This window comes from Sciurus carolinensis, chromosome 3 (assembly GCF_902686445.1).
Source record: "Sciurus carolinensis chromosome 3, mSciCar1.2, whole genome shotgun sequence".
Taxonomy (NCBI): domain Eukaryota; kingdom Metazoa; phylum Chordata; class Mammalia; order Rodentia; family Sciuridae; genus Sciurus; species Sciurus carolinensis.
Genome location: NC_062215.1, coordinates 19,694,943 through 19,710,979, shown reverse-complemented (window position 1 = coordinate 19,710,979; position 16,037 = coordinate 19,694,943). Strand labels below are relative to the sequence as shown.

At 40.1% G+C, this 16,037-nt stretch overlaps 1 protein-coding gene across 6 annotated transcripts in view; it reads right to left on the bottom strand.

Moving 5' to 3' along the window:
• Positions 1-626: 626 nt before the first annotated feature.
• The window catches only part of Brca1 (BRCA1 DNA repair associated), a 65,667-nt gene continuing 50,256 nt past the window's right edge, over positions 627-16,037 (bottom strand). For all 6 annotated transcript variants that reach the window (XM_047543550.1, XM_047543556.1, XM_047543553.1 and 3 more), the window contains 8 exons: positions 15,870-15,957; positions 14,263-14,340; positions 13,732-13,772; positions 9,992-10,075; positions 5,664-5,718; positions 3,870-3,943; positions 3,295-3,355; positions 627-1,805 (listed from right to left, as the gene is read on the bottom strand). In XM_047543550.1, the coding sequence (XP_047399506.1) occupies positions 1,681-1,805; positions 3,295-3,355; positions 3,870-3,943; positions 5,664-5,718; positions 9,992-10,075; positions 13,732-13,772; positions 14,263-14,340; positions 15,870-15,957 (606 nt within the window). In that variant the 3' untranslated portion in view covers positions 627-1,680. The remainder of the gene's footprint in view (positions 1,806-3,294; positions 3,356-3,869; positions 3,944-5,663; positions 5,719-9,991; positions 10,076-13,731; positions 13,773-14,262; positions 14,341-15,869; positions 15,958-16,037) is intronic.

Here is a 16,037-nt window from a genome sequence, read left to right as displayed (position 1 = left end):
TCAAAGAAATACAGTATAGAATAACCTGCCCAGTCAAGGCTGGTTTTGAAGATGGAGGCAGGTGGTCAGGAGCCTAGGAATAAGGATGGCCTCCAGAAGCTAAGAATGACCCTTGGTCATCAGTTAGCAAGGTAATAAGGATCTCAGTCTTGCACCTGCAAGGAACAACGCAAGGCCAACAACATAAGTGAGCAGACTCAACCCCAGAGCCACTAGAAAGGAACACAGTTTTGCCAATACCTTGGTTTTGGATTGAACCAAGAGTCTTACACACATGAAGTATGCACTCTGCTACTAAGCTAAATCTCCAGCCTTCTGACTTACAGAACTGTGAAATAATAAAACAGAGGTTGTGCTGATGTGGTGTCTGAGGCAAGAGGATCACAAGTTCAAGGTCAGCCTTGGCAACTCAGCAAGACCCTGTGTAAACACACACACACACACACACACGCACACACACTTACATAAACAGACATTATTGTAAGCTACTGCATTTGTGACAATTTGTTGTGGCAGCAACAGAAAATACAAAAGGCCCTTTAGCTGCCCCAAGATGCTGAAGCACAGTGAACAGACTGAGAAAGTCTGCAGGTGTAAGCCCCAAGAACACTCTTGGTGTTTGTTACCAAGTTTATTTGCAGTGTTAACAGCACAACATTTACAAAACAAATTTTGTATAATCAAGTCTGCACTGCCCTTGCACACTGGGGGGCAAGGGAAGACCTAGTCCTTCCAACAGATATAAACAGTTTTGGATAATGAGTATATGAAAAACACTTTCTCTTCCTTCAGCAAGCAAAATTATTTATGAAGTTGTATGGTTCAGCAATAGAGAGGAAAGGGAAAAAAATTACCTCAAAGACAGCAACAGCTCCTTTCCTGGTGGGATCCGTCATTTTACAGACATGAAATATTCATATTAAAGATCTTATATTTTAAGAGGAATGGATTATATACTGGAGCAATAACAATGAACTTTTTTTTATTGCTAATGGGGAATTAGAGGACTCTCTCTGGACACTGGTGCTTGAAAATATTGTTTCAAAGCATATTCTTTATAAATCTAGCAACTTATACTCTAGACTTTTGGAGATCTCCTCTAATTGACTCTCAAATTTCATATTCATATTCATTATCTGCCTCTGAATTTCTTCCCTAATGCTCCACTCCAACATTTAAGAGCTACTCAAGGACTGTTCTGATTTTAAGTTGTATCACAGATTCCAAGAACTCTCCTTCCAGTGAAGGGCCTAATTCTTGGCCTTTATGATCACGGGGTTTTAGAGAAACAAACTTGGGGTGACCAGCTATCCTCTTGAGGTCAAGCCACTCTATGCCTCTAGTTCTAAGTCAACAAGTCTAGTACTAGGAACAGGCTGATTAAAAATGAATTAGTATCATGCTTAACTGATGGAATTTAAATGGTTTTAAATTCTCAGGTGAAAATCTGCTACAATTTGGTGCTCATGACAGATTTCAAAGGGACACTAGAAACAGAGAATCTTTAAGAGAACCTCACACAGCCAGAAGTTCTTTCCAGGCTTATGTACATAAATATTTCATAATCAGGACTGTGGAAAGACTCAAGAGTAAGAGGAGTTCCTTGGGCCTAAAGTGGAAAGGCCATTTCTTAAGATTATCTTTGGGGTCCTGTGGTTCTAGACACATGGTTGGCTGCAGTCAGCAGTGGCTGGGTGGGATCTGTGGTATCAGGTAGGTATCCAGCTCCTGGCACTGGTAGAGGGCTACACTGTCCAACACCCACTCACGGGTCACCACAGGTGCCTTACACATCTGCCCAATCGCTGGGGACAGAACACAAGTAGATTAGTGTCAATTCATTCTCTCAGAGCAAATTTTAATCAATCTACTCTGGAGACTTGGTTATGAGTTCATAGGGTTAATCATGTAGGAGCCAACTGTTGCACACAAGCAATGCTTCAGGACATACCTCCTTGTTCAGAAACCTGAGTGACTGCTGGTGAAAGCCAGCCTCTGACAATTCTATTAGCATGGGCTACAATCTGGTAAAGGAAAAGTCACCAGAAAGAGCAAAACAGCATTGCAATTTAAAGATTGGAAAAATGTCTTTTGTTTTAATTTTATTTATTTATTTATTTAGGTACTGGGGATAGAACCCAGAGGTGCTTTACCACTGAGCTACATTCCCAGAATTTTAAATATTTTTAAAATATTTTGAGATATTGCCTCACTAAGTTGCAGGCCTCAAACTTGTGATCCTCCTGTCTCAGCCTCCCGAGTCACTGGGGTTATAGGCATCTGCTACCACCTGACATAATGTGAAAAAATATCTTAAGTAAAAAAACAAAATATGATGATGCACATGATCAGATTTGTGTGAAGTGTATACATGTACATGGGCCTGAAAGAATTTTGTGGTGATCAACTTCAAGTGCTGGGTTTTGTGGTGATCGACTTCAAGTGCTAATTATTTTGTTTTGTGCTAGATTATGTTTTCTGTGAGGAACACTGATATTTAACCCTGCCCAACCCTTCAACACTGGGTCCAGAAATGTATGCCTATAATCCCAGCAACACAGGAAGCTGAGGCAGGAGGATCACAAGTTCAAGGCCAGCTTGGGCAATGTAGTGAGACCCCTGTCTCAAAATAATAATGCCCCCTCCCTGAAAAAACCCTGCCTCCCATGCAAAAAGTTCATATATTACTTTTCTAATACAGAACTAAACAAGAACAATGTTAAAAAGACATTTATTTATTTATTTATTTACAGTACTGGGGATTTGAAACCAGTGCTGCCAAAAAAAACAAAAAGTGCTCTGTAAACGAGCTACATCCCCAACCCTTTTATTTTTTATTTTCAGACAGGGTCTTGCTAAGTTTCTAAGGCTGGCTTTGAACTTTTGCCTCAGTTTCCCAAGTCACTGGGATTACAGGCATGTACCACTACACCTGGCAAAAGACATTTTAACTATTCATTCTTTCAATAATTTGTTGTTGTTGTTTTTGGTACCGGACATTGAACTCAGGGGCACTTGACCACTGAGCCACACCCCTAGTCCTATTTTGTATTTTATTTAGAGTCAGGGTCTCACTGAGTTGCTTATTAGCACATTGCTTTTGCTGAGGCTGGCTTTGAACTCGAGATCTTCCTGCCTCAGCCTCCCAAGTCACTGGGATTATAGGTGTGGGCCACGGAGTCTTGCTCTTTCAATAAATATTTAAAGTGTGTGAGTACTATGCTACTCAAGCACCAGGTGAACCAAACCCATTCAACAAACCCCATATAACATAGGAACATGCAGACACCTTACCATGAAAGCCACTGTCCTCTGTCCAGGCATCTGGCTGCACAACCACAATTGGCTGAGCATCCTGCATCCCCAGGAAGAAAAAAAGTATTGAGGGTGTCAGAGCAGGGCTTTTGAAATAGTCAATGTTACCTTTTTTTTTTGTCTTGGTACTAGGGATTGAACTGATGGGAGCTTAACCATTAAACCATATCCCCAGTCCTTTTTATTTTTTGAGATAGGGTCTTCACTAAGTTGCTGAGGCTGGCCTTGAACTCATGATCCTCCTGCCTCAGCTCCTAAGTCACAGGGATCACAGATATGTGCTGCCACTGCCACTTCACCATTTCTTAATTTCTGAAGCAGAAGACATTGAAGGCAGCCACAAAAAAGAGGGGGAAGGGCACATGGCAAAAAAAGGGGAGGGATGACACCTCCTCTCAGTGTATTATTAAATACTTGTAGTTCCCAAGTCCTTACTTGGGTCTCACAGATGGAGTCTTTTGGCACAGGCACATGGTCAGAGAAGGCTTCTGAGGCTACATTGCAAGACAGAATGAAGACTGTGTCCTCCCTCTGACTGGGCGTCAAATACTTACTGTGCCAAGGGTGAGTGATGAAAGTTCCTTCACCACAGAAGCCCCACACAATTGCACCATCCACTCCAGTTGATCTAAACAGGGAAGTTAATCTAAAATTACCATGGTGATCTGCATATATAACCCTCTACCACACATCCCTGGAGGAAGGTTTACAGCAAGACATTTTAGTGGGAGATTTCCAATCTCTGTCCCAAAGAACAGAAAGGCTGTAAAGGATTCTAAGTTCATTTGCCACTGATATGCTGCCACCTACTCTGGCTATCCATTTCTATAAGGCTACTTGGTAGATAAAGTTTTATAATCTTTCAAAAAAAATGCTTTGAAAGAAAAGAAGAATCCAAGACCTAATTTCCATTAATTTGCTAAATTGCTAGATAAGATACTGTGTGAAAAAATATCCACCTTCCTTCCATTCCTGCATCCTAATTCTGCCTTGGTAATTGATAATCACGGCCACTGAGAACACCATACTTGGTGGTAATTACTGTAAATGTCAAGAGACAGGAAGATAATTCATCCAGTGAAAAAAATATACGTCATCTTGGTCAGGGACTCAGTGTATCAGTGGGGAAAAGCTACAAGCTGAGCTGGAATCAACATACTCAGGGCAACAGAAATTAGAAGAGATTGCAGAGATGTTCCACTTGCACCTGGAGAATCAGTAAACCAATGGGTGTCTTCTGGGTCCCCTTGGACTTGCTTTGCACAAGTCACCCATGGAGGAGTTTTTCCCCATCAGCTGATTTCTGAGAACTGCTGAGGTATTTCTGCCTGTCTCACTGAATTGAAGCTAACTAACTCAACCCCCAAATAATACCTGCTAGAGACACCTGCTTTTCACTATACCAAAGTAAAAAAATATGCCTTCAAAAAACACTTGGAAATTTCATAAAAATCCAAGCAATAATCAGTAGAAGGAAGCAAAATTACATTGCCAGTCTCCCTTGTAGCCACTCATCTGCCAGTCACCAAATGCTAAAGACTTCTCACCAGCAAGAGGACCTGAGCTCCCGGGGCAGAAGTGGAGCATAGGAAGCAAAGGTGAGTAGTCTTTGTTTTGAAAAGAAAGAACAAAATCTATATATACACAAGGGCCTTGGTGTCATAGAATACCAGGATTTGAGCCCCACAGCAGTCCTAATCATAACATCACATTCAATGTCAAATGTAATCAGAAAATACTCATCAAGAGTCTGCCCCGGCTCTGGGCCTGTGCATCGCCCCAGATCCACAGGGCTTATGCAACTGCTGTGCTTTCTTCTCTGTACTAAATGAAGATGGTTTAGGAAGAGTAGAACTCTTCCTTGACATTTACAAGCCCAAAGTATCTTTTTCCTAACTTATTATCTCTACCTTTTTCTTAGTCCAAATGGGCAAAAACAGCAACTTTACCCCATCTTTGTGTCCTAAATTCTAACTTCTCACTGCCCTTATGTTCTTGAAAAGGGGCACAAGGCCTAGCTGTTTGCCCTAAGATGACATTTAGGGGCTCTTTTGCTTGGAGCAGGGCAAACAGAAAAAACTCCAGAGTATCTCAACGGTCTGAAGGACTCCCATAGTGTGATCTTTTTACAAAAATTTATATGTATTTTTAGTTGTTGATGTATCTTTAATTTTATTCATCTATCTGTATGTGGTGCTGAGAATTGAACCCAGTGCCTCACACATGCTAGGCAAACACTCTACCACTGAGCCACAACCCCAGGTCCCATAGTGTGATCTTGCCTTTAGTATCCCACTATGTAAGAAAGAAACTGGAGCTGGAGGTTTGTATTTCTTCTAAGCTCTCACCTGTGGGCATGTTAGTAAAAGGTCCATAGCAGCAGATTTCTAGGCCCCTGAAGATCTGCAAGGAGAGAAAGAGATAAGGGATGGAGAGAAACATGGTTATAACTGAGTACAGGCTTTTATAAAAAACACTGACTCGGGCTGGGGAGATAGCTCAGTTGGTAAAGTGCTTGCCTTACAAGCACAGGGCCCTGGGTTCGATCCCCAGCACCGCAAAAAAAACACTGACTCAAAAAAGTAGTTTTCTTTTCTTTACTACCAGACAACTTCTTCATTTTTGTGGGTGATAATGGGGATCAAACCCAGGACCTTGTGCATGCTAGGCAATTGTTTTACCACTGAGTTATATCCCTGGCCCTTATTTTGACACAGGATCTTGTTAAGTCGCCCAGGCTAGCCTCAAATTTGCAATCCTCCTGCCTCAGTCTCCTGAGTAACTAGGATTACAGTATGAGTCACCAAGTCTGGCAATACCTGAGAATTTCTGCTGCTATGTCTCAGAGACAATCAGTCCAATGTTCTGAACACTGATAGATTTAAGTCTTTTTTGACGTATGTATGTAGTTGGTATACATTCTACACAATCACTCTTTGTCATTCCAGGGCTAAGCATCTCACCTTGTTACCAATCAGGCCCAGGCTTTTCCTTGATGAACTTTGCTGAGGATCTTACTTCTTTTAAGAGATTGAGCAGAAAAAGAAAAACAATTTTCTTTCTTTCTTTTTTGGGGGTGGAACTGGAGTTTGTACCCAGGGGTGCTTTACCACTGAGCTACATCCCCAAGTCTTTTTATTTTTTGAGACAGGGTCTTGCTAAGTTGCCCAGGCTGGTCTGGAACCTGTGATCCTCTTGCTTTAGCCTCCCAAGTATCTAGGATTATAAACATCATATGATATCATGCCTGGCCTAGTACTTTTTAGATATATATATATATATATATATTTTTTTTTTTAATTATTTGTTCTTTTTAGATATACATGACAGTAGAGTACATTACTTCCTTATATTTAATAAGACCTAGATGGTAACAGACTCAAAGCTATAGGTTGAAGTTTGACATTTATCCGGAGTGGTACAGCACTAACCATGAAACCAGTCAGCATAGCAGTCTTTATGTTTACATGCTTCTTTTCTCCTGACTTTCTTCTGATCCCCAAACATCTCTTCCTCCTTAACTCTCCTCTGAGAATGTCATTGCATCTTATTAAGTCTACGCTGTTCTTAACCTGGAAGTGAGGACTGGTTTTGTTCTCCTCGCTGAGCTGGTCACACTGCTTGGTTTTCTGAAGACAAATCAAACACTTCTCCTAGGGGTACTTTCACTTACAAGTGCTTGGCAGTGCTAACCAAAGAACTTTCAACATTCAGGAAATTGTTCTACATCTGTGCTAATAAGGTAGCCACAAGTCATATGTGATTGCTAAGCACTTAAAATGTGGTCAGGGTGAGTGAGCACCTGAATTTCATATTTCAGTTTTAATCTGAACGGTGTTATGTGGCTGGTGGCAACTATGTTGGACAGTATAAATTCATGGGTACAGGTTCTTAGAAAAGGCCTTGGGTAATGTTTAAAAGAAACCTAGAGTTTGGGGAATAAGTGAGTGGTAGTACGCTTGCCTACCACGTGTGAGGCCTCATGTCTGATCCTCAGCACCGCACACAAAAAATAAAATAAAACAAAGAAAAACCCCCATAAATCTGTGTTAATTGGATGGATAAATACACATTCTTTATTTTATTTTTATTTTTTGCAATGCTGAGAGGAACTCAGGGCTTCTTGCATGCTAGGGAAGTGCCCTACCACTGAGTTACATTCCCAGTCTATATGTGTGTGTGTGTGTGTGTGTGTGTGTGTGTGTGTGTGTGTATACATATATATATATATATATATATATATATATATATATATATTTTTTTTTTTTTTTTTTTTTTGAGACAGGGTCACCTGTCACCCAAGTTAGTCGGATTACAGGAACGATCTGCCAAGCCCAGCCATGGCATCTCAAATGCAGGAAAATTCTCAAAGTACTAGAATTTCCTTTGAAGGTGGGTGGAATCTGGTGCTAATTCTGCCTTTGAGACACAGTCTGTATGTGTGTGTGTGTGTGTGTATATATATATATATTTTTTTTTTTGAGACAGGGGTCTCACTATGTTGCCCAGGATATTCACAAACCCTTGGGCTCAAGTGATCTTCCAGCCTCAGCCTGCCCAGGAGCTGGGACTTCAGAAATGTACCACTGTGCCCAGCAGGTGGATATTTTTTTAAAACATATTATTTTGGACAAGTCTCATTGTCTTGACCCTCTTCCTATCTCCCATTCCACTAAAAAAGAAAATTGCCTAGGCCTCAAATTTACCTGGCCTCTAAGGGACAGGGATAGAGAAAAATCAGGAAGCTAAAAACACAGAAATGTGCCCCCTTTCCCATGCACACAACTTTACAGTCACAGGAAAAAGAAAAGACAGCAGGACAAGTCTGTTTCTGTTTTAAGTGACAGCTTCCATCTGTACCATTCTTCCTATCTGCATGAATAAAATGCATCCCAAACCTGTTGATAGGACATAGATGCTCATAATGCTAAGAGTTCTCTCTAGGCAGCCAGTTGGAGCCAAATACTACCATGAAAAGTACAAAAAGTTAGGAATTTTACATCCAAGCTGACACTGATGAGAATGCTTAGTTATGAGATAAGGAATTTGAAGCTTTACCTCTACAAATACATGTCTCTTCTAGAGGAAAATACTAGATGACATTTAGTATCTTTAGAATGTCATTACTGTGGACAGGCATTCCCCCCCCCCCCCCCCCCCAGTGGTACCAGGGGCACTGTACCACTGAGCTACATCCCAGACCTTTCTGAGACAATGTCTTGCTAACTTGCCTAGGGTGGTCTAGAACTTGGGATCCTCCTGCCACCCAAGTTAGTCGGATTACAGGAACGATCTGCCAAGCCCAGCCATGGCATCTCAAATGCAGGAAAATTCTCAAAGTACTAGAATTTCCTTTGAAGGTGGGTGGAATCTGGTGCTAATTCTGCCTTGAATCAAATGGAGTAAAAACAAATGGCTGGCTCTCACAGCACTCCCCTGGGCAGAAGGCAGAGGCAGAAGTAGGGCAAGTGCTTTTCTTGGCATCTGCAACAGTTACTTGATAGGCTCTGAGGGTGAGGATGGGCTGATCCCAAGGGTTCAGAACTACAGGTTTGATTTATGATTGTCTCCCAAAGCAGTTTTCCTTAGAAAACTATCTTTACTGGTTGTTGCTTAAGTTTCTGTAAAAGGATAGAAGGTACTCCTAACAGGAATGTTCTGAAATGCCCTGTGGTATTTTATTCCTTGAGAAAAGAAGAAAAGAACACCAGGAACACAGCACTTAGTCAGGAACCTGAGAAAGCAGCTGGCTCAGGTCGGGCAGACAAGCATGAGATCTTGCTTAGACTTCTCCCCTGGCTACATCATCTGCTACAATATTATCTGGAGAAAGCTACTGAGTCTCCCTGGGCCTCACTTGCAATATGGTTTGAATAATCTATTATTCTCCTCTATGAAGTCTACTATAACTTTCCAAGAAGCCATGGCATTGTTGTTTAGACTTGGAACTAGAATGATTGGGTTCAATTTCTAGTTTCATTATTAACTAGCTGTGTGACCTTGGACTACCTACTCAAACTCTCCGAGCTCTTCTCATAGATAAAATAGGTAATAGTAGAACATATTTCATAAGGTTGTTGTAAAATTGTTAGTCAAAATGTAGTTGAGGATTTAGAGCAGTCCCTGACATATGGTGAATATTATATAAATGTCAGCTGTTGTTGATTCTTAACCACTTCCTCTTCTGTGCTTCAGCAGAGGGTCCTCTGTACCCCCTGCTCATAGTACTTACTACACTGCTTTAAGAAAGACACCAAGGGGCTGGGGAGATAGCTCAGTCGGTAGAGTGCTTGCCTTGCATGCACAAGACCCTGGGTTCGATCCCCAGCACGGCCAAAAAAAAAAAAAAAAAAAAAGATACCAAGGTGGAGTGGAAAGATTCACACCTCTATAAAATCCTAGCTCTGCCATATATCAGCTGGAATTTGAATCCCAGGTTGGGATCTAAATTATACAGCCTCCATAAGCCTTTGTGTTCTGTCATTCGTATAATAGAAACAACGTATTTGCCTTGTTGGGCTGGGAGAACTAAGAAGAGCCTGTGTGAAACAGCTGAGCTAGCACTCCAGCAGTGTTATGCAAGGTGCCTAACCAGATGAAGACCACCGCCACCACGCTGGCTGGAATGCAGAGCTGTGGGGTGGGGTTTTTGTCAACAGGAGACAAGGGGCTTTACCTTTCTGCCTTGGGATTCTCTTGCTCGCTTTGGACCTTGGTGGTTTCTTCCATTGACTACATCTCCTCTGACTTCAAAATCATGCTGAAAGAAACCAAACACAAACCATCAAGATCAGAGAAAGAGAAGCCTCCTTCAGTGGAAGTGGAATGAACATGAACATGACTGTTTAAGGAATTCAGAACTGCCAGAGTTTTGACCAAAAATAAATAAGTAAAGTCATTCTTTTTGGTGGATTGGATGAAATGACCAGGATCTCAGCTGCTGAAATCAATTCATTGAAGCAAATCTTTATATGCAGAAATTAACAATTGGCTTTTCACCTCACTGGGACTTAATGTATTTTAATTTTCAACATCTATCTCCTCTTAAAACATTCACTTAGCATTTAGATTAAGCTGCTAAAATGTGTTGTTACAAAGATAACTGGAGAATTCCTAATCTCTTAAATCAATTGTATATTACCACCTAAAGAAATAAGGGCTTTTCAGATTTCCATTGAGAGATTTAAACAGTTAATGAAGCTAAAATGATAAAGTATATATTTAATAGAGTTAAGAAAGTTATAGGTTTTTCATAATCATTATTTTGATTGGTCAAGGAAGCGAGAATAAAGAATAATGGGTTTGGGGAGTTTAGAATTTTGGGGAGAAATCTGGGGAAGAATGCTTAGAAATAATTCTGGGGCTAAGGAATAAAGGACAGTGGTAGAGTACTTGCCTAGCATGCACGAGGCCCGGGTTCCATCCCCAGAACCACGCATACATGCTCAACACACAAATTCTGACTGAAACTCAGATTATGGGGAAGACTGAATGTATTGCTGAGAGTATTACAAAGAAAAATAAAGGCAAGATTGTAATCACAGGCTATTACTAAGGGAACGAACACCTAACATTTCCTAGTCATTTGAATAAGAAGAATCTAGTGATGAATTTGTCATTTATTTGAGGATAACTACCATGTTTATTATAACTATAAACAGACCATGTTTATAGTTCTGATTGCACCCCTGAGCTTCTTATAATGAGTCCAACTGCTTACTTAACCACTCTTTCCAGATGTCTAGTATAAATCTCAAAAATCTACTCATTTAAAAGAATTCTTGATCCCATGCCTGTCCTCCCTCTTCCCAATGTGCTCCTCCCTCATGTCTTTTCAACTATAATATTACTAACATCCACTCTGGTGTTCAGGCCCCAAACCCAAGAATTACCTCATTGCTTCCTCTTTACTTCATCTTCTAAATTTAATCATTAGCAGGTCCTAGGCTTTATACATATCCCAAACCAGACTTTTCTTACCTTCTCATTATTCTTCTTTCTTTTCTTTATTTATTTTTAAATTCATTTTTATTGTAAACAAATGGGATACATCTTGTTTCTCTGTTTGTACATGAAGTAGAGGCATACCATCTGTGTAATCATACATTTACCTAGGGTAATAGTTTTTGATTCATTCTGTTATTTTTCCCCCTCCCCCCCACCCCTCCCACCCCTCTTATCCCTCTATAGAGTCCCTCCTTCCTCCATTCTTGCCCCCTTCCCACCCCCTATATGTGTCATCATCCGCTTATCAGTGAGATCATTCGTCCTTTGGTTTTTGGAGATTGGCTTATCTCACTTAACATGATATTCTCCAACTGCATCCATTTGCCTGCGAATGCCATAATTTTATTATTCTGTATGGTTGAGTAATATTCCATGGTATATATATACCACAGTTTCTTTATCCATTCATCAATTGAGGGGCACCTTCTCATTATTCTTTTTTTTTTTTTTTTGGTAGTGCTGGGGATCGAACCCAGGGCTTTGTGCTTGCAAGACAAGTACTCTACCAACTGAGCTATCTCCCCAGCCCACCTTCTCGTTATTCTAAGAATAAAATTAAAATTCTTTACCATGGCTTGTACCCAAATTTACCTGATCTGGTCCTTGTCTAACCTCTGCCCTGTACATGTAATTCACTAATTATTACTCTCCAGTGACACTGGTTTTCTCTCTCTCTCTCTCTTTTTTTTTTTTTTTTCCTCCCTCGCTCCCTTCTCCTGCCTGCCCTCTTTCTTTCTTTTTTTTTTTTTGTGGTGTTGGGGATTGAACCCAGGGCCTTGTGCTTGCAAGGCAAGCACTCTACCAACTGACCTATATCCCCAGCCCCTTTCTTTCTTGTTTGTGGTGCTGGCGACTGAACTTAGGGCCTTGTACATGCTAGGTAAGTGCTCTACCACTGAGCCACATTCCCAGTCCATGGTGTATTTTTCTTTTCTTTAATAAACTCAGTTCATGCCTACCTCAAGACCTTTATGTTTTCTGTTACTCTGCCTTTAACAGTTGTCCTTTTTATTTTTTCAAAGATAATTCTTACTTTTCATTTAGGTCTCAGCTCAATCTTTTCAGAAAGGGCTTCCCTGGCCCTATCCCCAGCTAACTGCTAGTCTATAGTTCTTCAGAGCATTTCTCGTGTCCCACCACCCCTACCCAGGGTACTGGGGATTGAACCCAGGGTGATATTTATAATTGAACTACATCCCCAAACCCTCTTATTTTTTTATTTCTTTTATTTTATTTTTTTTATTTTGAGACAAGGTCTTGGTAAGTTGTTGAGGTTGGCTTTGAACTTGTGATCCTCCTGCCTCAGCTTCCCAAGTAACTGGGATTACAGGTGTGTGCCACCTTGCCCTGTATCTTAAATTCATCTTTATTGAGTATCTTCCCTCAGTAGAACATAAATCATACCAGAGCAGAGACTTGGTTGGTTTTATTTACTGCTGTATTCCTAGTGCTTGGCACATAGTAGGCTCCCAATTAATATTTACTGAATGAAAGTTAAAGCCAACAAAAATGTCACTTAATTAATTATAAATATACTGAATAGCACATAATACCTTAAAACTGCTTTTGTTAATTTTATTTTGCCTGATCTATTGTCACCAACAGCTCTTGGCTGTTCTAAAATTATTCCTCCTCCTGCACTTTATCTTATTTACCTCTCACTATTCTCAGTATCATAAACAGCAACATCTCTTTGAAGAAATCTGATTTCTAAGGAGACACATTTGCATATTAATACAAAATCTTTTTCTTTAACAATGGTAAGAACTAGTTTTCTACAAAGGTATACACATAAAAGACCTATCCCCACCTTGTCCCTATGAATCTTTTCTTTGTTTTATAAATTCCTTTCCCTTTCCCTCAAAGAAATGACTATTTCTTTTAAAATCTAAAATAAATGAGTGAGAACACAGAATTTCCTGGTTTGTTCTAGGTCTCTCTTTTTGTGTGATACTGGATTGAACCCAGGGTCTCGCATACACTAGTTAAGTGCTCTACCACAGCTACATGCCCAGACAGTTTCATTTTTTGTTTTGAGACAGTCTTGCTAAAGTGTCCAGGTTGCCCTTGAACTTGAGATCCTCTTGCCTCAGCCTCCTAAGTAGCTGGGATTATAGGGATGCATCACCACACAGGCTTCTGCATCACTCCTGATGATCTCCATTGTCAAGGAAAATCTATGGAAAGTGCTGCACTAATGGAAGGAAGCAGATAAATTTTTCTTAACTGTGTGACTCAATGGCATCAAATGTCTCTTAATTAGTTTGTAACATCAAATACATACCTCGGGGCTGGGGAGATAGCTCAGTTGGTAGAGTGCTTGCCTTGCTAGGCCAAGGCCCTGGGTTCAATCCCCAGCACCACAAAAAAAAAAAAAAAAAAAAAAAAAAAAAAAAAAAAAAACCATACCTCATCTAGCATCTTTCTTTCTTTAATAGACTGGGTCACCCCTAAAGAGATCACAGAAAAAACAGGTTACATAGAGAAGAACACCATCCTTTTGTGAAGGCAGAGTTAAACGATTCACAAAAGAGCATAGGAAGAAGGTTCTCTTGCTCTGAAGCCATAGTCCTTTAATGAGGCTTATGGTGGAAATTTCCTCCTGGAGACACAGTTGATGCTTAATTTAAACATTGAAAAAGTACCTGCTGCACATGGAGTTCTGCCCACTATTAAATAAATCCCTAGTTCATATGCCAACATTGCTAGGAGCAGATTAGGTTCTATTAGTTATAAAAGAAATCCAATTTCCCAACATCCCCAGCTTATTTGGACAAAGCAATATGCATTAAAGATAAAGCTAGTTTTGTGTTACCATTAAAGAGCTTTTTGGTAATTCAGACATAGCAACAGCAAAAACCTCAGGTGTTAAAATGTTAGTTGTAAAAATGCAATTCTGAAGTGTTAAAAGAAGGAGGGGAGAAGTTGTATAGTACTTACAGAAATAGCTAACTACCCATTTTCCTCCTGCAATTCCAAGAAAATATTTCAGTGTCCGTTCACACACAAACTCAGCATCTGCAAAAGGAAAAACCTCTGAAGGATTAGAAGAAAACAAAATCAGGAAGTGCACCTAAGAAGTGAAAGAGTCCAGCTCTTGCTCTCAAGATCAATCTGGATTGATGGTTCCCACACCCCAGAAGATAGCATCAAAGGTTGGAAGCAGTAGATGTGGATCTTTGGAAGTCTGAAGAAGAAGATAGGTAAGACCAGAGGAAATATCTGTCCATCTTCTAGATGCCAAGGCTAGCTAAAGAGCTCCACTATTGTGTTCAGGGAATTATCCATGTCAGCAGATGGTGATTAATGTAGATAGAGAAGATCTACTTTACTGGATGGTACTGAATGGTAATATGTGAAAGGAGAAGAAAACATTGTTGAAACCCTAAATTTGAAATGTCAATGTGACAAATTTTCACCCACATAACTTTTAACTGGGGAATCCTAGTCCCCTTGTATTCCCCTGAGAGGGACAGAAAAATATAGTCTCTTCATAGCTTTTCTATTTCCTATATAAGTACTTCTGAAAGCAGTAACTGAAAAATCACTTCTATTTATTTCCTAGTGTTTATCCCCTTTATGGGCTGGGGATATAGCTCAGTTGGTACAGTTCTTGCCTCACAAGCATAAGGCCCTGGGTTCAATCCCCAGCACTGCAAAAACAAACAAAAAGAAAAGACCCTTTTGAAGAACTAAAAAACAAGAAAAAGTCATTTAGTTTTAAACCAGCAAAATGTATTTGACTAAATGCTAAACACAGCAGGTCATCTTCAACTGGTAGCAGTGGCCATTCTCCCTCACAGAATTCCTCATTATTTTTGAAGACTTTTGTTTTCATTTTTCCTTTTCTTTTCTTTTCTTTTTTCTTTTTTTGTTTATGATGTGGGGATCAAACCCAAGGGTGCTCCACTTCTGAGATACATCACCAGCTATGCTTTTACATTTTATTTTTGAGATAGGGTCTTGCCATGTTGCTCTTACTAGACTTAAATTTGTGATCCTCCTGCCTCAGCCTCCCACTTGCTAGGATTACAGGCATGTACCACTGCACCTTGTTGGAAGCTTCTTCTTCTTCTTTTTTTTTTTAAAAACTCCCTTGGGAATGAACCCAGGTGCACTTTACACTGAAGTACACCCCAGCTCTTAAAATGCCCTGGCTGGCCTTGAATTTGTCATCCTCCTGGCTCCAGTCTTGTAACTGGGATTACAAGTGTGTGCTACCATGGTCTGGTTCTTATTCCTGTTGCTTCATGTGGTTTATGTAGCAGATGCAACATATTCTATAAAGGTTCTTAGGACAGCACAGTGGTGCACACCTGTAATTGCATATACTTGTGGTGGGGGCTAGGGCAGGAGAATTGCAAGTTCAAGGTAAGCCTCAGCAACTTAGTGAGATCCTGTCTCAAAACAAAAATAAATAAATAAAAAGGGTTAGAGATGTAGCTTAACAGAGGAATGCTACTAGATTCAATCCCCAGTATCACGAAATGAAAAGAAGGAAAGAAGAAAGAAAGGAGGGAAGGAAGATAGGTTGGTTCTTGGTATACCTGTTTTCATAACAACATGAGTAGTCTCTTCAGTAATTAGATTAGTTAAAATGATATGGTGTTTTCTGGCAAACTTGTGTACAAGCATCTGAAATCAAATCAAATCAAATCAAATGCTATTTTATAATAAATTACATCCAGTACATGAATTAGAGTATTAATTATCTT